Source organism: Anser cygnoides, chromosome 2 (assembly GCF_040182565.1).
Source record: "Anser cygnoides isolate HZ-2024a breed goose chromosome 2, Taihu_goose_T2T_genome, whole genome shotgun sequence".
NCBI lineage: Eukaryota > Metazoa > Chordata > Aves > Anseriformes > Anatidae > Anser > Anser cygnoides.
Window position 1 is genome coordinate 161,440,463 of NC_089874.1, and position 17,586 is coordinate 161,458,048.

At 42.7% G+C, this 17,586-nt stretch overlaps 1 protein-coding gene across 13 annotated transcripts in view; it reads left to right on the forward strand.

Annotated features, from left to right (window-relative positions):
* The window catches only part of ADGRB1 (adhesion G protein-coupled receptor B1), a 259,849-nt gene that overhangs the window by 221,991 nt on the left and 20,272 nt on the right, over positions 1-17,586 (forward strand). For 7 of the 13 annotated variants that reach the window (XM_048048948.2, XM_066990793.1, XM_066990794.1 and 4 more), the window contains 4 exons: positions 4,167-4,265; positions 11,960-12,131; positions 14,106-14,201; positions 16,864-16,918. In XM_048048948.2, coding sequence (XP_047904905.1) covers positions 4,167-4,265; positions 11,960-12,131; positions 14,106-14,201; positions 16,864-16,918 — 422 coding nt within the window. The remainder of the gene's footprint in view (positions 1-4,166; positions 4,266-11,959; positions 12,132-14,105; positions 14,202-16,863; positions 16,919-17,586) is intronic. The other 6 variants (XM_048049003.2, XM_066990801.1, XM_066990802.1 and 3 more) reach the window with 3 other exon arrangements.

Here is a 17,586-nt window from a genome sequence, read left to right on the forward strand (position 1 = left end):
GGCTTCAGAAACAATAAGCTGCAGCATCCACTGTGGTGCTGCAACACCCACTGGCCCTAAAATTGCCTCTGGGCAAAAAATCATGGACAGGGTTCAGTATTCCTGTGGTTGTGCTATGGAGCTGGGAGTTCTGCTGGAATTCATGTTCAGTTGATGATGGCATCAAACAGAGGGCAGAAGCAAGCTCTTATCCAGCCAGAGGAGGGGGAGAGGAATGAGGGAAGGCTCACGTTTTGGGGGCAGTGTTGGCGTGCCCAAGTGGTGCAACGAAGAAGGGAAATTGGTGCCTTAATAGGGTTATAACAAGGGGAGACTTGAGCCTGTTTGGATGAGGATGAGCAAAGGTGTCTGTTACTGCTGGGTTGGAGATGTATGTGATTAAGTGACCTTGATGCTCTGCTTACAGGAACCACCACCAAGGAAGTGCTTTATTCTGCACAATGCCTATTTGACAAAGAGAGAACTCAGAAAAGTGCCCTAACTGCAGGCAGAGTCCACAGAAAGATAATTACGCTGCAAAGCCAACACTGAAATAAACGCTTTATTGGATTAGCAGAGCAGCGAGTTACTGCCCATCCGTCTCTCACTCTCTAAGCTGAACTGCACAGGGAGTGACCTTATTTAATCCCTTTCAGCTGGTTATTGATCACATTCGTAGTCGTACTTTGAAAACAAAACCTGCAAAGCAAAAAAAAAAGTCGTTTTTCTGATGTTCTTTGTTTTTTCTTTCTTTTCTCTTTTTCCCCCCTCTTTCGTGTCCGTGTGTGTGTGTGCAGCACTTTTTGAGCCTTCTCTGTGCTAAATGGTTTTGTTCTCCTTTCGAAGTGCACCCGCTGAGATTGCGGATTTGCTTTGGAGAGCTCCAGTGCCCCTTCCCTTTAGCTAGCCGCTTCTGGCCTGGGCTTGGGAACCGTGTTGGAGGGTAGATCTGGAGATGATCCGAATGAGTAACAGCCTCGGAGATGTTTGGATCTGAGGAGCTGGTCTAAAGAAATGTTGTGTTTCCTTTAGCAGAGGCAAGAAGTATGGTTCAGTGTTGCAAAAAAAAACAAAGGGGGAAAAAAAAAGGGGGGGAACGGACCTGTTGAACACTAAGAGGAGCCCAGCACATGTACTGCAGATCTGTTGGCACCAACAAATCGGTGTTAGCAGCTCCTGTAAAATAGTACCTGAAACACGATAGGTCTTGCCCTATACTTACCAGAGGAAATCACTATGATTACTGTTGTCAGAAACCATTGACTTTCTAATGGCAGTGGCTTTATGCATGTGTCATAAAACTAGGCTGCAGAGAGGTGGATGTGGTTACGTGGAGAGCTGGCTCAGTGCACATGGATGCCCCAAATCCTTTCCGGGCACGTGCTACGTGCTCGAGCTAGGGAGAAAACCCTGCAGGAGGATCCCAGCAGGTACCTGCCTGCTTGCAGTAGTTCACCATTACCATTTCTGCCTCCTCTTGTGGTCAGCTGAACCGACAGCATTTGAGCCTTGTTGGTAGGAATACTCCTAAAAGTGAATGTTTTAATATTGGACGCAGGAGCCTTTAAAATGAATTTTAAATTTATTCAGCCAGGGTTTATTCCAGAAGCATTTGTGTGCTCATGCAGCCAGGGAAGAAGAATGAGGCTATAGGATATATTCACAAAGGCTAATTTTAGCCTGGTGAGCTTAATCTCCCAAGGCTCCCTCTGTAGCCACTGGAGAGAGATGGGAGCCCTGTTTCGTTCTTCCAACATGCACCTTAGAGGAGCTTTACTTTTTTTTTTCCCTCCATTGATTATAGAGAGGGCTTGAGAAAGTTTGACCCAATACCTTGCGTGAAATATTCTCTGCGCGTCCTAGCAGGGTGTAAGAGCTGGATTGTCAGTGCCTAGAGAAGAAAGGAATTGGAAAGAGATAATGACTGCATTAAAATAGGAGCAGATTTGGATTGCCCTTCACCTGGGAGCATTTCATGTTGGAAGCAGTGCTCCTACTCTTTGGGCTGTCCATGGTGTAAAGCACTTTTCAATAAAGGGTAGCAAAGTCGAGGCTCTGCTGAACACACCAGATGAGTCCGTGAGCTGTTTGTGGATATTTAGGAAGCAGAAAAAGCTAAATTAAATGAATGCATTATTCACTGTGGTTATTTCATTAGCTACCCTTTCATACCTACATGCACCAATATAAACCTGCTACGGAAATTCAATATATTAGCAACCTCAAGCCCCAAACTAGAACAAATTAGAATATAAACGTACCCACATCTGTGCCTACTGCTTACAATTTTCTGCATAAATGCACCCAACAGCAGTTACAGTTGTGTGTTATAGTGGTCTTTTGGCCAATTCTTTGTGATTCAGTGTCATTCATGTTTTTTCTGGTATAGTTTTCCATCAAATTCCTCCAATCAATCTACTTTCTTTTTGCTGCCTATCTCTGCCTCTCTCTGTCTCTCTGCTTATCTGTTCTATGTGGCTTATAGGTCTGGGGATGGACCGTGATTTTTTTAAGGGTCATGCACTTAATGCCTCTCAAGACCCACTTTATCTTTGGTTCAGCCATTGTCCTCACTGGATTTACACCATCCTTCCTGGAAGATATGAATCTATTGACACAAGAGCTAATTTTCTCTGTGTCTCAAGACTGAAAGTTGCTGTGGACTACCTTAGTTACTTAGTCATTATTCTGCAAGGGAGTAATGGCTTATGTCACTGTAACTAACTAATTAAAAGACCAATCAATAGCCACTTAAAAGTAAGCTCAATGACCACTAGGACCACTGATAATGCTGTGTTGGTGTTCATGGGAGTTTCCTTTTTGCAGGGAGACTGAAAACAAAGCCATAAAAGTTAGGAAACGATCTGTCAAGTGTCCTGATCTCTCTCCCAGCCAGGGTAGGGCTGTAAAATCCCAAGGTCTGGTACTTCCAGAGACCACCAAAGAGTGGCCGACCTGCTGTCCTTCAGCAGCGATGTTCATGCCTACTCTGATAATAGGCACTGCGTGTAGGTCTGTAGGATGTTTTGCAGACTCCTGCCCATGTTCTGAGCCAGATCTGATGTGGAGGTCATGTACCTGCGCAAAGCACACAAACTAGTAAATTCTGGAAAGAAAAAGGACCAATGACAAGCTCATGCAGCTTCTGGGCTCCCAAGTAAGAGCTGGCTTGTCGGCTGTGTGGGTTCACACATACCAGCTTCCAAAAATCATGTAGGCATGCCCTACCCTGATCCCTGAAGCGCCCTATACCAATAGCCCACGATAGCCTGTCTTTGTGGTTGATCCCATCCAGCAAAAGAGGGAGCAACCCACGTGAGCAAGACTCAGGGTTCAACCCAAAGAGATTTTCAGCTCCAAAACAAAACCCGAGAGAAGAAACGTCTCGAAAGGAGTCAGCCTGTCCACCTCCCTTCAGGGCAGGTTGATGGGCTGACAAAACACCCGAGCTCATGTTCAACCTCAAGGACATAAACAGCAGATCCATGTGCATGTCCTTCGTCATGGATTAAGCCACCAAAGCGCATCCCCTGGTGTTGGCGGCTGCCATGTGGGTGTCACAACCAAGGTGAAGAGCAGCACACAAGGGGCAGTGGAGGAAATGTCCTACCTATCCCTCTCATTGCTGTAGGAAAGAAGCTAAGCACAGTCCCCACAGCCCTACTTCTTGCCTTCTACTGTACAACCCTGCCACCTTTTTTGTTTTGGAGCAAAAAGGCCAGGAGGGAAATGAGCAATTCCTCAAAAAACAAAACCAAAAGAAAACAAACCAAAAGAAGGAGGTGGAGACTGGGAGAGCAGTACTGGCTTCTCTTCCATGGGTGCCAGAGAGAGACACCCTGAATCTGGCAAAACTTTCACCAACACAGTTCCACCCTCTCCAGCGGCACCAACACATCTCTGAATCGTACATTTCCCCATTTCCCGCATCTGGAGTGGTACAGATGAGAGAGTTTTATTCCTGCCTGTCTTTCATTTCTCTTTTCAAACTGGGTATGGTTGGTTGGTTCCCTTTCTTCTTCCTTCCTTCCTTCCTTCCTTCCTTTCTTTCTTTCTTTCTTTCTTTCTTTCTTTCTTTCTTTCTTTCTTTCTTTCTTTCTTTTGGCTTCTCTTTCCCTTTCCTTTCTACGTTTGTGTTCATGAGCAAAGTGTTTTGTTTTGTTTCAGTCTTTTGGTTTTAATTGCAGTCAGATGGCAGTGCCCCTTTACGGCATGACGCTCAAATGTTCCAAGTGTGGAGTAGTTTCTTCCGCTGAAGTTTCGGCCACAGCCACCAGTAACGCCATGTTAGTTCCTCTAATTTCAACTTCTTTTCTTTCTTTCTTTCCACTTTCTTTTTTTTTTTTTTAGTTATTATTATTTCCCTCTTTCATTTCCCCCCTCCCTCACCAGCCCGTTTGTTTTCTCTCCCATCTCCCTGCCCACCTCCCCACATCCCCACCTCTCCCCAACCTCATTGTGTGGGCCAGGAGTAGTGTAGGGCTCCTGCAATGTCCTTGGAGCAAGAGCTGAGGGGCTGGGTCCTGAAAAGCATTTAACGACATGCCTAGCTTTAAGCATGTGAGCAGCCCATGGAAGACATTTGCTCAAAGTTGGATTTACGTTTAACGCCCCCGTTCAATTTACTTGGATTTGCAGACTTAAAGGTGTGGTTCCCATTAATTTTGGTGCTAGACTGGGGCTTCAAACTCCAGTTTTGTCAAACACTTCAGCATATGCTTGAGTATTTTACTCCAGTGAGTAAATATACACTGGGTATGATTTAAGTGAGCTGGGGTACCACCTCTAAGTGTTTACTTTTTTCTCTTCTACAGGGCTAGAGTTAAGTTTAAAACCTCATAAGGCTGCCGTTCTGATTTGATAGGTGTTTACTGCCTCTTTTGGACCCCTAAAAGCACTTGGAATTAGTTCTCAAAATCTAAAAGTGTTTCATAGCTCTGAGTTACAGAAGTCAAATGCTGTTAAATCTCTTCTTAGATGCAACTGGAGTTAGTCAAAAAAAATTAAATTATGAAAATGTTAGAGCTTTGTTCTGCTGGAGAAATTGTTGCTATTGTTGGCTTTTCTCCCAAAGGTTAAGGTAGGAGGGAGAGCGATGAGGAAAGGTTTGTCTTTCCTCCTTCCCTTTCTGAAATGTTATCTACATCCTTACAAGGTGATGCTATATTTTGATTTTGGTGGCTAAAGTAATATCTATATGTGATTTTGATGGCGAAAGTAGTATCTATGAAATGTGTGAAACAGTCTCAGAGTTAGACATTTTCAATTTGTAAAACTCCTACCTGTAAATAATCTGACCAAAAATAGACAGTTCAGAGCCAAATCTCAAAACGTGGCAATGCAAAACAAAATCAAAATGTGAAGTTTTCTCTTTTTTTTTTTTTTTTTTTGGAAAGAGACGTTTCTAGGAAATTCAGAAGAGATTAGGGAAAAATGCATATTTCTAGAAAATGGCCCACTGTTGTTAGAAAAAGAGAACATGCTATCACCTCTACTAAGAGCTAACAGTTTCTATTGGATGCAAAAACTAAACAAAATCTAATTTAGTTTTTGCTGCTGAACTTGTTTCCCTTCTGCAACAGTGCCGAGCTAAGATGCTGAGATGGCATCGGTCCAGGCACTCGTACCACGAGTCTGGAATTAGCAGGTCACTGTGTTTCGCTTTCCTGTCACTGCAGAGGAATGCTAACCCAGCAGAAACCTTACTATTAATAAAGTAGACCGTTAAATAGGAGAGGCTTTCAGTTCCTTGTAAATTCATTTCAAAAGTAAAGCGAACTCTAATCTTTCTTCCATACTGTCTGACATTGGTCTGTCATAAGTCATCTATTCTGATTCATCTTCAAATTAGAAAGTGGAGATATGAAATCCAGATCTCCTGCTTATCCTGCTTTTCTAATTTAAGTGGTTTGATAGAAAGTAGAGGGCCCTTGTAAAAGGATATGTCTTTTGTTTTCCCAGTCGATAGAATACCTTAGACAGTTAATGCCAATACCGGTTTTGTTGTGTATCCTGAGGTATCCTCTGCTCTTGTCCTTGCAAAAAGAGTGAATTATGCATGAATTAGTACACTCATCCCCTCCACTGACCTTTTTGGTCCCCTTCACTCTGAAGCTGAACTCTTTCTGGTTTTCTTCTTCCAAATTCTTGTAAATGAGGTTGCCAGAAAGGCAAAGCCTTGACTGTGCTTCATGTCACTGCCACCATTCTGTCGGCCTTGATCCCAGACTCGGGCCAGCTTTACCATTCAGTTTTGGAGTCTTGCAGTGTAAATCAGATGCTGTGAGGAATCCTGGCTCCTCTCTGTTGTTGAATTAGGCATAGCTGCTTGGCAGAGAGCAAGCACATCAAGGATGTGCCTGTCTGGTTCCTTCTGGGGTTCCTCGGGCTCTCTCCAGTTCTCCTCCCATGGGTTTCAGAGGCTTATCTCCGAGCTAGTATGATGTGAAAGAATACAACTTTCTGTCTGTTTCCTTTGCATCTGGAAATCATAAAAGTTTTGAGTAGCCCTTAATGATAATATCTAAGAGAGAAGGGGTCAGGGAAGGGGATGTGTAACTGAGGGAGAACATGGTAAACTACTGATGGGAGAGCAGGTAGTGATCGTGATAGAAGAGACAAAATATGTACTGGAAATTGTGCAATTTCTTGACTAGGGAAATGATAAAAAGGAAAGCTTTGGATGTCTATGACCTGTTAAGTGTAACCCAGATTTGACAGCTGTGGGATAGAAAAAAGCCTTCCCCTTTGAATGCTCTGGGTGAGATCTGGGTTATGTATCTTGCCATTGGACGGCCTCTGTTCCCACATTTCTTTCCTTACAATTGTTGCTTGTACGGTAGCCTCAGCCTGTGAAATACTGCCTTGTAATTCATTTGTCTTTGCTACCTGTGAAAAATTTTGATCTGAGACAGGAATATATCTCAAGGACATGCCATTTCTTGGTATTGCTTTGAAAGGGGACAGCCACTGAAGATAGTGAGGACTGCTATGGAAGGAAGGAAGGAAGGAAGGAAGGAAGGAAGGAAGGAAGGAAGGAAGGAAGGAAGGAAGGAAGGAAGGAAGGAAGGAAGGAAGGAAGGAAGGAAGGAAGGAAGGAAGGAAGGAAGGAAGGAAGGAAGGAAGGAAGGAAAGGAAAGGAAAGGAAGGAAGAAAAGAAGGAAAGAAGGACTCTTATACATCACCCATCTTATGTCATCTGAGGCTCATGTGTCAGAGGGATTAAGGGGTCCCTTGTGTTAAGGGATTTTTCTTCGCTCAGACTCATTTCAGGAAGTCTTGGATGTCATGTTTTTTGTCCAGTATTCTAGTTCAAGCACTAATGTGCATCACCCCTTCTGCGCGTGGCTGATTTTATGAAGGAGACTGTTCACCAGGATCAGTGTTGTTTGCATAGTTCAAGGAATTTGAAATTGGATTCTTAACCTGTGGACAATATTTAGCCCCTGCTGGTCCTTGGGAGGTCAAAGAACTATTTCCCTTACTGGAGGTGAATAATCAAGCAGTCTGCCTATACCTGTTTCATTCCCTGCCTAACTCAGAGGTGTTTAATGTCCTGTTCTCCTGGTCATATCATGCAGATTGCAGCAAGTGAGAATAGAATCATTTTCTGGAGAAAATAGAAATGATGTCTTGTGTTTCTGTGCATGGGATCAGTATGCACAGTGGCCCCGCTTTGCTAGGTAAAGATTTCTTATCTTGGTTATACGGGCATTGAGTAAAAGGTAGTTCTCTGAACTATCCCTAAAATTGTGGAAACACTCAAGGTCTTGCTTTTAGGAATAACACAAGTTAGAGAAGGGTTAAAGCACAATATTTACAATCAAGTAAATGCTTGAACTGTGATTTTCCTGTAACAGAGCATCTGTGAGGCAGGAATTGCACATTTATCAGAGTAGTAGAGCCACCTTGTCTGCACACCATGTGGTGAGCCATCCCTCGTCTTGCGTGTTGAAGGCCAGAAACCATCTTCCTTTTCGGAGCTCTTCTCCAGAAATTGCTTTCTGAGTTCTAAAGTTCTTTTTCCTTCTGCTGCTTCTTAAGCTTATTGTACTGGCTGCCCTGTCAGCCTTGAGTAATGAGAAGAATTGATTGCTTACATCTTTATAATGGCCCTTTACATCTTTGTTGGCATGTACTGTGTGTCCCCCTGGACTTGTCTTTTGTTAGGGCACAGGCCTCTTAATCTTTCCTCATGTAGATCTTTGTTTCCCAAATCCATTTTTTGCTCTTTCCATTGCTACTCTCCAAGTCCCATCAGTCCCATCAAGTCCCTGCCATTTAATTTTATCTTTTTTGCAAAGACGAAGACTCCCAAGGCTGCCAGCTAGCTAAAGAACAAAACCACTGCTAGCTTTTGATATTTTTGACCAAAGGCCACCATCTGCTTGCTGCCAGGGCTGGGTCTCCTGTGAGTTTAAGCCTTTGCCCTGCTAGATAAAGCTGTGGACACTTTTAATGTGTGCCCATGTTGTCACGTGGCATAGTAACTATACTTGGTTCAGTCCTGTTGAGTAATATTGTCACGCCATGGTCATCATGCAATAAGCCAACATCATGCTTCCATGGCACAATGTAATGATCTTCCCTTCATATTAGTTGTTCATGATGAGTGCTGTCATGTATGCAACAAATAAATCAGGGTAAATCAGTAGGATAAATGCCTTCTTCATCTGCCAGCCAAAGGGATTAGTCCTTTGTCCCAAGCAATACAAATTGTGGATTCATTGATCGTAGATAATCCATAATGAAGAGCTGTAAAGTCATCACAGTGTTGTTATATAACAAATCATCATTTTATTTCTTGTCACATGGCACCATAACGTGATGTTTCTTGGGTCCTATGAGATTTCCTGGTACCTTTTAAGAATTCCTCCTGCAAAAGGGGCAGACAGAAAAGTGGCAGAAGTGTGAGTTCTGCTATGAATTCAGCTCACGGCAGGTAGAATTAAGGGCAATGTCACAGGGAAACCACTTATCTTTCCCTGAGTTTTCTTTTAAAATTTCAGTCTAGATATGATTTTTTTTTAATGGAACTTTTTTTGAATTTAATATTTCAAAGGCTAAGCAGAGCTCTGAAAGTGAAATTAGAGTAAGTTATAGTGCTATGACCCATTGCCATCTGCCTCCTGAGAAAAAAGATTATGCATTAAATGTCAAGCAACATTTCCATAACATTTGTAAGGGATGAATATTGTTGAGAAGGCATCTGCAAGATGAATCACAAAGAAAGCAGAAAGTCAGGCCATACTCTTAGCTGGTGTAAGACAGAACTTAACTCGGAATAATTCTGATTTATGCCAGCTGAATATTTGGCATAATACTATTTTAATCATCTGAGTTGGAAGTGTGATGTGAGCAGTGCTGCTCTGAAGGTTGTTTACGCTGGAAGCAATAGGGAAGTTCACCAGGATGTCTTGACTCTGAAGAGTTGAACAGTTTGTGCAAGTTGAGAAACTCAGGACATGGGGCTAGGGAAGACTGAATCCAACATAAAGAAGCAGGAGCTGTGAAGGTTCCCCCCATAGTTAGAGAATGTTGCATCAGTGTTGTGGGTAGCAAATTCAGACTGACGCAGCACCTGGTTAAAGCAGAGTGCTTGCATAATCTGTTGGAGCAGGGTTTGAAGCCAATGGGTTGAAGTCTAACATGTTGCTAGAGAAAATTAGAATTTACCTCTTCAGCAGCATCCTTTGCAAACCAAAATCCACATCTAATCTTGAATCCAGATCCAAATCATTGTCAATCTGATGTTGCAGTTCTTTTCAAGAATGGAAAACCCCATGCAAATTTAGATCTCTGGTTCAAACCCATGCTTAGGGTTCAAATCCATTCTCAGATGTGGTTTCTGTTTGCATTTCAGTGATAGTAACATACACATCTGTATGTATTAAGAGTGTGCTGGGTGACCAGGTAGTTCCAGAAAATCGAGTTCTTTGGTACAGACCTTCTCTAGCAGCCTCTATTGACTGTCCTGGTTTTGGGCAATCAAACTGCAGACTGAGTTCCTTTACCAAGCCGTTCATCAGGCATCTTGTGTTTGCTGATCCTTGCATGGAAGACACATCTGGAGAGGCATGTTATGGAGCAAACCTCATCTTTCCATTTGGCTTTTCTACACCTTTGATTTATTTGCTGAACTTACTTAGCCAGTTTTATTAATGCACCATTGCAAATGATAGCAATGAAAGATTTCACTTACTTCAGTATAATGAACCATATTTCAGGGAGCTGGGAGAGAAGTAGAATACAAACATCTGTTTGGCAGTTGTTTGGTTGGTTGAGGGTTGTCTTTGGCTGCTGGTTCTTTTCTTAATAATGCTTTAAAATTATAGCTTCTGTTGGACATTAAAGTTGAGTTTATCCTATATAAAATTACAGTATATCTACATTATATCTGGCCCTTACCTTACAAGGAAGCCTCATAATGCTTAGTTTAGTTGAAAAGATTTTATGGCATTTAACGGCTCCCTGAGGGAAATCACATTGATTAAAAACACCACTGAGGAACACATCTGAGTCTGAAAAGGTTGTAGAAATATTTGCGATCATAGTACCATTATGATTACAAAAATAACCCATCGCTTCAGTATGTGGTCATTGCAGCAGAACTGATGTAACAGTCCTTGAAAAACTCTTTAGGGTGTTACATCCTGATGTCCGTACCCGTGTCCAGGCTCCAGCTTTGTTCAGGTAAAACTCTCACTGAGGTCTGTGAGAGTGGTACCTGGATAACCAGCAAGTAAACATTAAAATCTTGATCATATATCAGAAAATGGTAAGCAAGTCCCATGTAAGTACTGTAAACCGTGTGTCACAATATCTGTCCTGTAATTTATTGTGTTACCTGTATATGTTTGTTAGTGAGTAGCTTGAGGTTTTCTACTCTGGAAATCCTGAAGCTCAACTTGTTGCTCAGTCTGTGCATAGGTCTACTCTTATTTGTTAGATATAAGCTCACAAAGGAATTCTGGTACTCTTGGTGCACCAGCGCTGCCAAATACATAGGACAATAGACAGCCTAAAAATCTCCATTGCTGTTAAAATTGTTTGGGATGCTTTTGGTGAGAGAGCTAAATGGCCGAATAGCCCATGGAAACAGAGCTGCCTTCTCATTTCTAGAGCCACCAGCCATAGAAAAGATGTAGGTTCATGTGACAATGCTAACTGCAGGAAGTTTTTGGTCCTGTGAATTAATAAGTGGCTTGAATCTTCAAGGAGTCCCCCAAGAATAAAGTTATTTGCAATACTTGCTAAAGATAGAAGCAACTGCAGTTCTTTTCAAAGCATTCGGGTGGGCAGATCACACAAGAAAACTGAATTTTTTCTGTTGAAAGATGATCTGAGTTACATATCAGCTCCCGTGATGCTTATTGTTGTGGAATTGTAGGGACCGTCAGCTACAGGGTAAGGGAGCAACAGCAAAAGATCAGTCTTCACATCAGTTCTATGCTTGTCTGCTTTAGTCACTTGAAACTGTGACACGTCCCCACCTGTTGGTGTCTTCCATGTGCTCTGGAAGTCCAAATGTCTGTAGCCTGAGTACTGATAGCCATTGTGACAAACCAGCCTCTGCTGTAACTGTTCCCCTTCCCTCTGGCAACCCACAGTGACTGTATTTTTTCTCCCCTCCTTGGGAAACGCCACCCTTGTGGTGTAGTGACGTAGAGCGGGAAGGGCGCAAAAGGGGGAGTGAGGTATCTGCATCCTTCCTCCCCACCTCAAGTTTTATGCATGATTGCACCATCGGCTAGTAGTCCCTCCTGTAGAAACTGTGTGTCACCTGTTTCGGTAGCGTGAGTGTTGCAAAGCATCTTCCTGCTTCCCTGTGCCAGGGGCTCAGAAGACATCTAGTCACAAGTATGCATTTGCTGGAGAAGTCTTCTGAAGCCCCATGGGATCAGGAGGCTGAATTAGCATCCCACGTGGGAGCAGGGGAGGTTGACGTGGAGCTGAATTCTCTTTTCCTCTCCCTTAACAGGGCATCCCTTTGGAGCTCCTGCGTTGTCCTGCCTCTCCTGGCTCTCACCTGGATGTCTGCAGTTCTGGCAATCACAGATCGGCGGTCGGCGCTCTTCCAGATCCTTTTTGCTGTCTTTGACTCATTGGAGGGCTTTGTCATCGTGATGGTCCATTGTATCCTTAGGAGGGAGGTGAGCAGAATGACTCGTTCTCTTTAATATAACCAATGAACTTCCTACAGAAAATGTCTGAAAAATGCCCACTCAGCCTGGTAGCTTTTCTAATCCTAACAGTTTTTGCCTTCATGTAGGCAGTGCCCAAAGAAATGACCGTGACATTATCAGTCAGAAGATGGGAAGCAAGAAAGAATGAATCAATGGTTGTTATGCCAAGTGTCCTGTAGAGTAGAATTTGGGGGACGCTCTTAGACTCACTTTTTTTCTAGCTCAAATGCCAGGTTTTGCTTGCTAAACACCAAAATTCTCTTTAAGGTTTTCATAAATGACTTGGTTGTAGGACTGGAAGGTGTTCTGAGTAAGTCTGCAGATGATAATAAACTGGGAGGAGGTGTTGATTCCCTTGAGGGTATAGAGGCCTTGCAAAGAGATCTCAACAAATTAGAGATGGGCAATCACCAACAACATGAAGTTTAATGAGAGCAAGTGCTGGATTCTCCACCTGGGAAGGAGCAACCCTGGCTGTATGTACAGACTGGGGGACAAGAGCCTGGAGAGCAGCCCCACAGAGAGGGATCTGGGGGTTTTGGTTGATGGCAAGTTGAATATGAGCCAGCAGTGTGCCCTGGCAGCCACAAGGGCCAACTGTTGTACCATGGGGTAAAACTCAAGCACGGCACTGCTAGCTGGGCGAGGGAAGGGATTGTCCCACTCTGCTCTGTTGCTGGTGTGGCCTCACCTCAAGCACTGTGTGCAGTTTGGAACACCACAAAATAAGGACATAAAACTATTAGAGAGTGCCCAAAGGAGGGCTACAAAGATTGTGAAGGGTCTGGAGGGGAAGACATATGAGGAGCAGCTGAGGGCCCTTGGTTTGTTCAGCCCAGAGCAGAGCAGGCCGAGGGGAGGCCTCATGGGGGCCTGCAGCTCCCTCACGAGGGGAGCGGAGGGGCAGGCGCTGAGCTCTGCTCCCTGGGGACAGCGACAGGACCCGAGGGAACGGCATGGAGCTGGGACAGGGGAGGGTCAGGCTGGGTGTGAGGGAAAGGTTCTGCACCCAGAGGTGGTGGGGCACTGGGACAGGCTGCCCAGGGCACTGGTCACAGCACCGAGACTGCCGGAGTTCAAGATGAATTTGGACACTGCTCTCAGACATAGGTTCTGATTTTTGGGTGGTCCTGTGTGGAGCCAGGACTCAGTGGTCCTTGTGGGTCCCTTTCAACTCAGGATATTCTATGACTCTATGAAAATTAATATTTCCAAAATGTTTACAGCTCTTCCTCTCCAATACGGATTATTAGGAAAACCAATTTTGCTTATTTGATTTTGAGAGGGGCAACTTGCACCAAGGTTTACAGCATGACTGTATGTTGGCATTAGCACATAGACATTTGAGCTAGAAAGTAATGTTAGCGGTAATCAAGTGAGGAAATTGAGTAAATTTTCTCCAGCCTCCCTGTGGAGATTTAAAATGGTAAATTGTATCAAGGAAGAAAAGGAAAAATCTTTTATGTTTCTTTTATTCTTTTCATCCTACTGAGCGAATAGACTATTAATAACAGAGACAGGAAGCCCTTTTTTTTCAGTATTCATTTTATCTTCTTACAGCTCCTTTAAATTAAGTAAAACAGATTAATTCCTTATGTCGGGCCAATGAAATCAATGGAATTACAACACTGGCTTGGCTGAGACTCCTTCGTCTAATTGCATTATGAATATGGGCCTGCGTTTAGCTCCCATTGCAGTCACTGGCATTATTTTTTTCCATTTATTTCTGTGAGTTTTGGATCAGATATATATTACAGCTGGTGTTGGATCATAACCAAAAATTGTAGACCCTAATATAATGATTTATGCAATAGCATCCATCATAAAAAATATTGTGATCTACCAAGGACTATATTTTTGTTGTTGTTGTTTTCAGCAAAATTTAATATATTTGGTTCTTCTGTCTGGTTCTGACTTGTGCAAATCCATTTGCTCCTGCAGGTCCAGGATGCTGTGAAGTGCCGAGTCGTAGATCGTCAGGAAGAGGGCAATGGAGACTCTGGGGGGTCATTTCAGAACGGACACGCTCAACTAATGGTAGGGAAAACTACAATCTAGTCTGTTACGAAGGGACATAGGGGTATCTTTTCCATGTAACTGATAAACAAAGGGCTCTGTCCATCATATATTTTGCGATCATCACTCCTTTTTCCTTTAAACCTGTGCTTGAACAAACGCAGTGTAGGCTCTTTCACACAACTCCTATTTATTTTCATCGTAACATTCAGGGGCTCCAACTTACCAAGTTTTGCAGACATCTTGGGGAGATTCTTCCTTTCCCAGAAAACACAAAAGGCAAATATATCTCCTAAGTCTCCCAGACCTTTTTATCTTCATCATACTGCCTCATGCTAGCTGGAGCTAGGAGGCAATTTTTTTAATACTGATTTAATCACAATGTGTTAGATCATAGTCATTATTATAAAGATACTGTCTCAAGCACACTTGTTTACGTTGCTTCACTGGGAATATAGTTTAAGCACTGTAAACCCTGCTCTTGTTGTGTAAATCCTTTACAAACAATCTAGATAAGGAAGTAGGATGATAAACTATGGGGAATTGCCTTGCATTTGCTCTGCTGTTATGATGTGTATGACATAGGAGACATTTAATTTCTGAAACTGGAGTAACAACATCAGGACAATCACTTCTAAGATTTGAGCAAGTTCCTAAAACATCTAGTTAGTATTAGACCTATATACCACGACCTCAGGAATTTCTGCCAGTCACTCCTGTGCTAAGCCAGGTAGCTTGTGCTTGGGTACAAGGTCTTATTTCAGTCCAAAGCACAATCTTGAAGTCAAGACATCAAAGCATATCCTATTCTACCACATCTCATATTTAAAAACAGGTACCTCATTTCTAATTTAAATGTGTAGTCTTCTGATTTTCAGGCATTTTTTTTGGCTATGCCTATTTATGTGTAATTAGAAAGGCCCTTGTGTGCCTCATACTTAAGCTCCGTCAATAACAGACAATAATCATATCCAGTCTCAGTCTTCCTTGCAATAAGTTAACGCACTGAGCTATTTTATTCTCCTTCTGTAAGACATTTGCCGTCAAATTATTTCTATAACCCTTTTCCACATGTCCTTCAAACTCGCAGTACCCTTTCAGATTGTGGACACTGTATTTGTTATTCTATTGTTAGCGTCCCAAGAGCTATATGCTGAAGTGCCAGACTTTTCTCCCTCTGTATTCCTCTGCTTTCATTTATTATCAACCATCTTGCAAAATTCTGTCAGCTACAAGTTTTTAGCTATGAGATTACATTTACTTCTGCACTGTTGATAGACGTGTTGAGAAGTAGAGAGCTTGCAATCAGTTTCCTTACATCCAAGTACAAAGAGCTCCCAAACCCAGACATGAATGATGACTCCTTGCTGATATTTTAGAGGGGTACAATGTTATTTTATAGTCACCAAATTGTGCTGTAACCAAAGAAATCAAAGTCTTTGAAGGACAGCATTTTTGTTGTTACCTTTTCCACTAATCTCAAAATCTTCTCAATGTATTAAAAGAAGCTTAGCTGAGCAAACTGTTTTCCACAAAATCTTGTTGACATTTATTAAATATAAACCTATCCTTTGTTTATTTATTTATTGGTGGAACTAGCACAGGTTGTTCATTTGCATTTTTTCCTGAAACTCCTATCATCAAAATGTGATTACATTTTTCTTTGTCATCCCACTTGCCCATTTTAACATGAGCCCGATATTATTTCTCTTCTACTCCTTTTAAATTTATTTGATATTCCAAACAATTTGCTAGTAAATTAGCATAAGCAAGGTTGACATAATTACTCATAATTCCAAGAACTCTTGGTTATCAACCTGCTAATACTAAAGCGTTTATCCCAGGGCAATGGGGATGTTATTTTACACACTCTTCTTAGTATGAAATTGGAATGCATTTCAGCACATTAATACAATTATTTGAAATGTCTTCTTTCTGAAATGATACTAGAAATAATTAGTGAACTCTTCTACCTTTTGCTATTCTGTGGTCTTCCCAGCACACCCAATTCTTGAAAGTGTTATCTACTATAAGCTTTTGAAATGGAATTAATTCATACTGAGAGAAAGGAGTTTCATTTGCCTGTACAGACCACAACCAAAGTTAATCAGCCTTTGTACCTAGAGGGACCGTTAATTTTATACTTCAAGATATTTCATAGTTTCAGAAGATATTTAAGAGTTAAAGAAGCAGAGATGTTTCCACTTCATGTGATTTTGTGATAAATCACAAGAAATTCCAGTAGTAAGTATGGAGCACTGTCAGCAGCATCTGCAGACCTTTTTAACTGGTGGAGGAGAATCCCCTTGGACTAAGTGTGCGGAGGTATGTCCAAGGCAGATCAGGCCAGGAATCTGTCCCCAGTTTATTAGAAATACGCATAAACACGTTCCAGGGAGGTATATTAATTTGGCAGCTCAGGAATTAGCTTTTGGATGATCACAAGAATCCAGGTGAAAAGCAGTGTTACAGCTCTATCAGTGCCTGAGGTTCGAGAGCCGCAGGTGGAAAAAAAGCAGTCTGTTTGACATGTTTCAAATACTAACCAAAATGTCTCTTCTCCGCTCTTCTGGCAGTGATTATGTCTGGCTCATGAATTAAAACATTTTTTGCATTTTCCAGATGCCTTTCTTTTCCCCATCACCTCCTTTTGACCACGTCCTCTGTGTTCTCTGTCTTTCAGACCGATTTTGAGAAGGACGTGGATATGGCTTGTAGATCAGGTGAGCACATCACAGGTGAGAATCAACAAGTGACCTGGTTTGGGGATTGAACTAGGCCATTTTTTTTTCCCTTTCTACTTTATTTGTGTATGTCGTAGTGGCTTGCATGTGCGTGTGTGGGCTGCCCTTACTCTCAACCCTGGCCAAAAGAAAGCAGCTCCCCTAATTCTCCCCTATGCTTTGCTTATCCTATTCCCCTCCAGCTCTCTTGGCCTTCTAGCTAAGGTCAAACCTTGCTCTGAAGTATAATTTCATACCTATGGTTCATGTAACACAGTGGCAGAGAAGAGAATCAAGGAAGAAGAGATTGGTTCCATCTCTTCCTGCTGTGATCCTTCTTTGCTGTAGCAAGCCCTGTCCAAGGCCAGCCTCAGACAGCTGTGTGCTCAGGAGGTGTCTTTGAGAAGGTCTGGACTTTGGAGAGCCTTCCCAACATCCCCCCTGGCCCCATGCAAACCTCTGGCGCAGTAGTAAGCTGCCTGTTCGTATGGAGGTGGGTCAGCTCTCTTTGCTTCCACCTTTCTCCTGCGTGTTCAATCACACACGCTCTTTCTGACTTCATATGCATGGGCCAACTGTCCCTTTCCCCACTAAGTCCCTTTTTTTCCCATGCCCCTGAGGGTGTCTGCATCTTCTGAAGTCTCCTTTGCTGCCTGGTTGTCTCTGCAGGTTTTGTCTTTTCC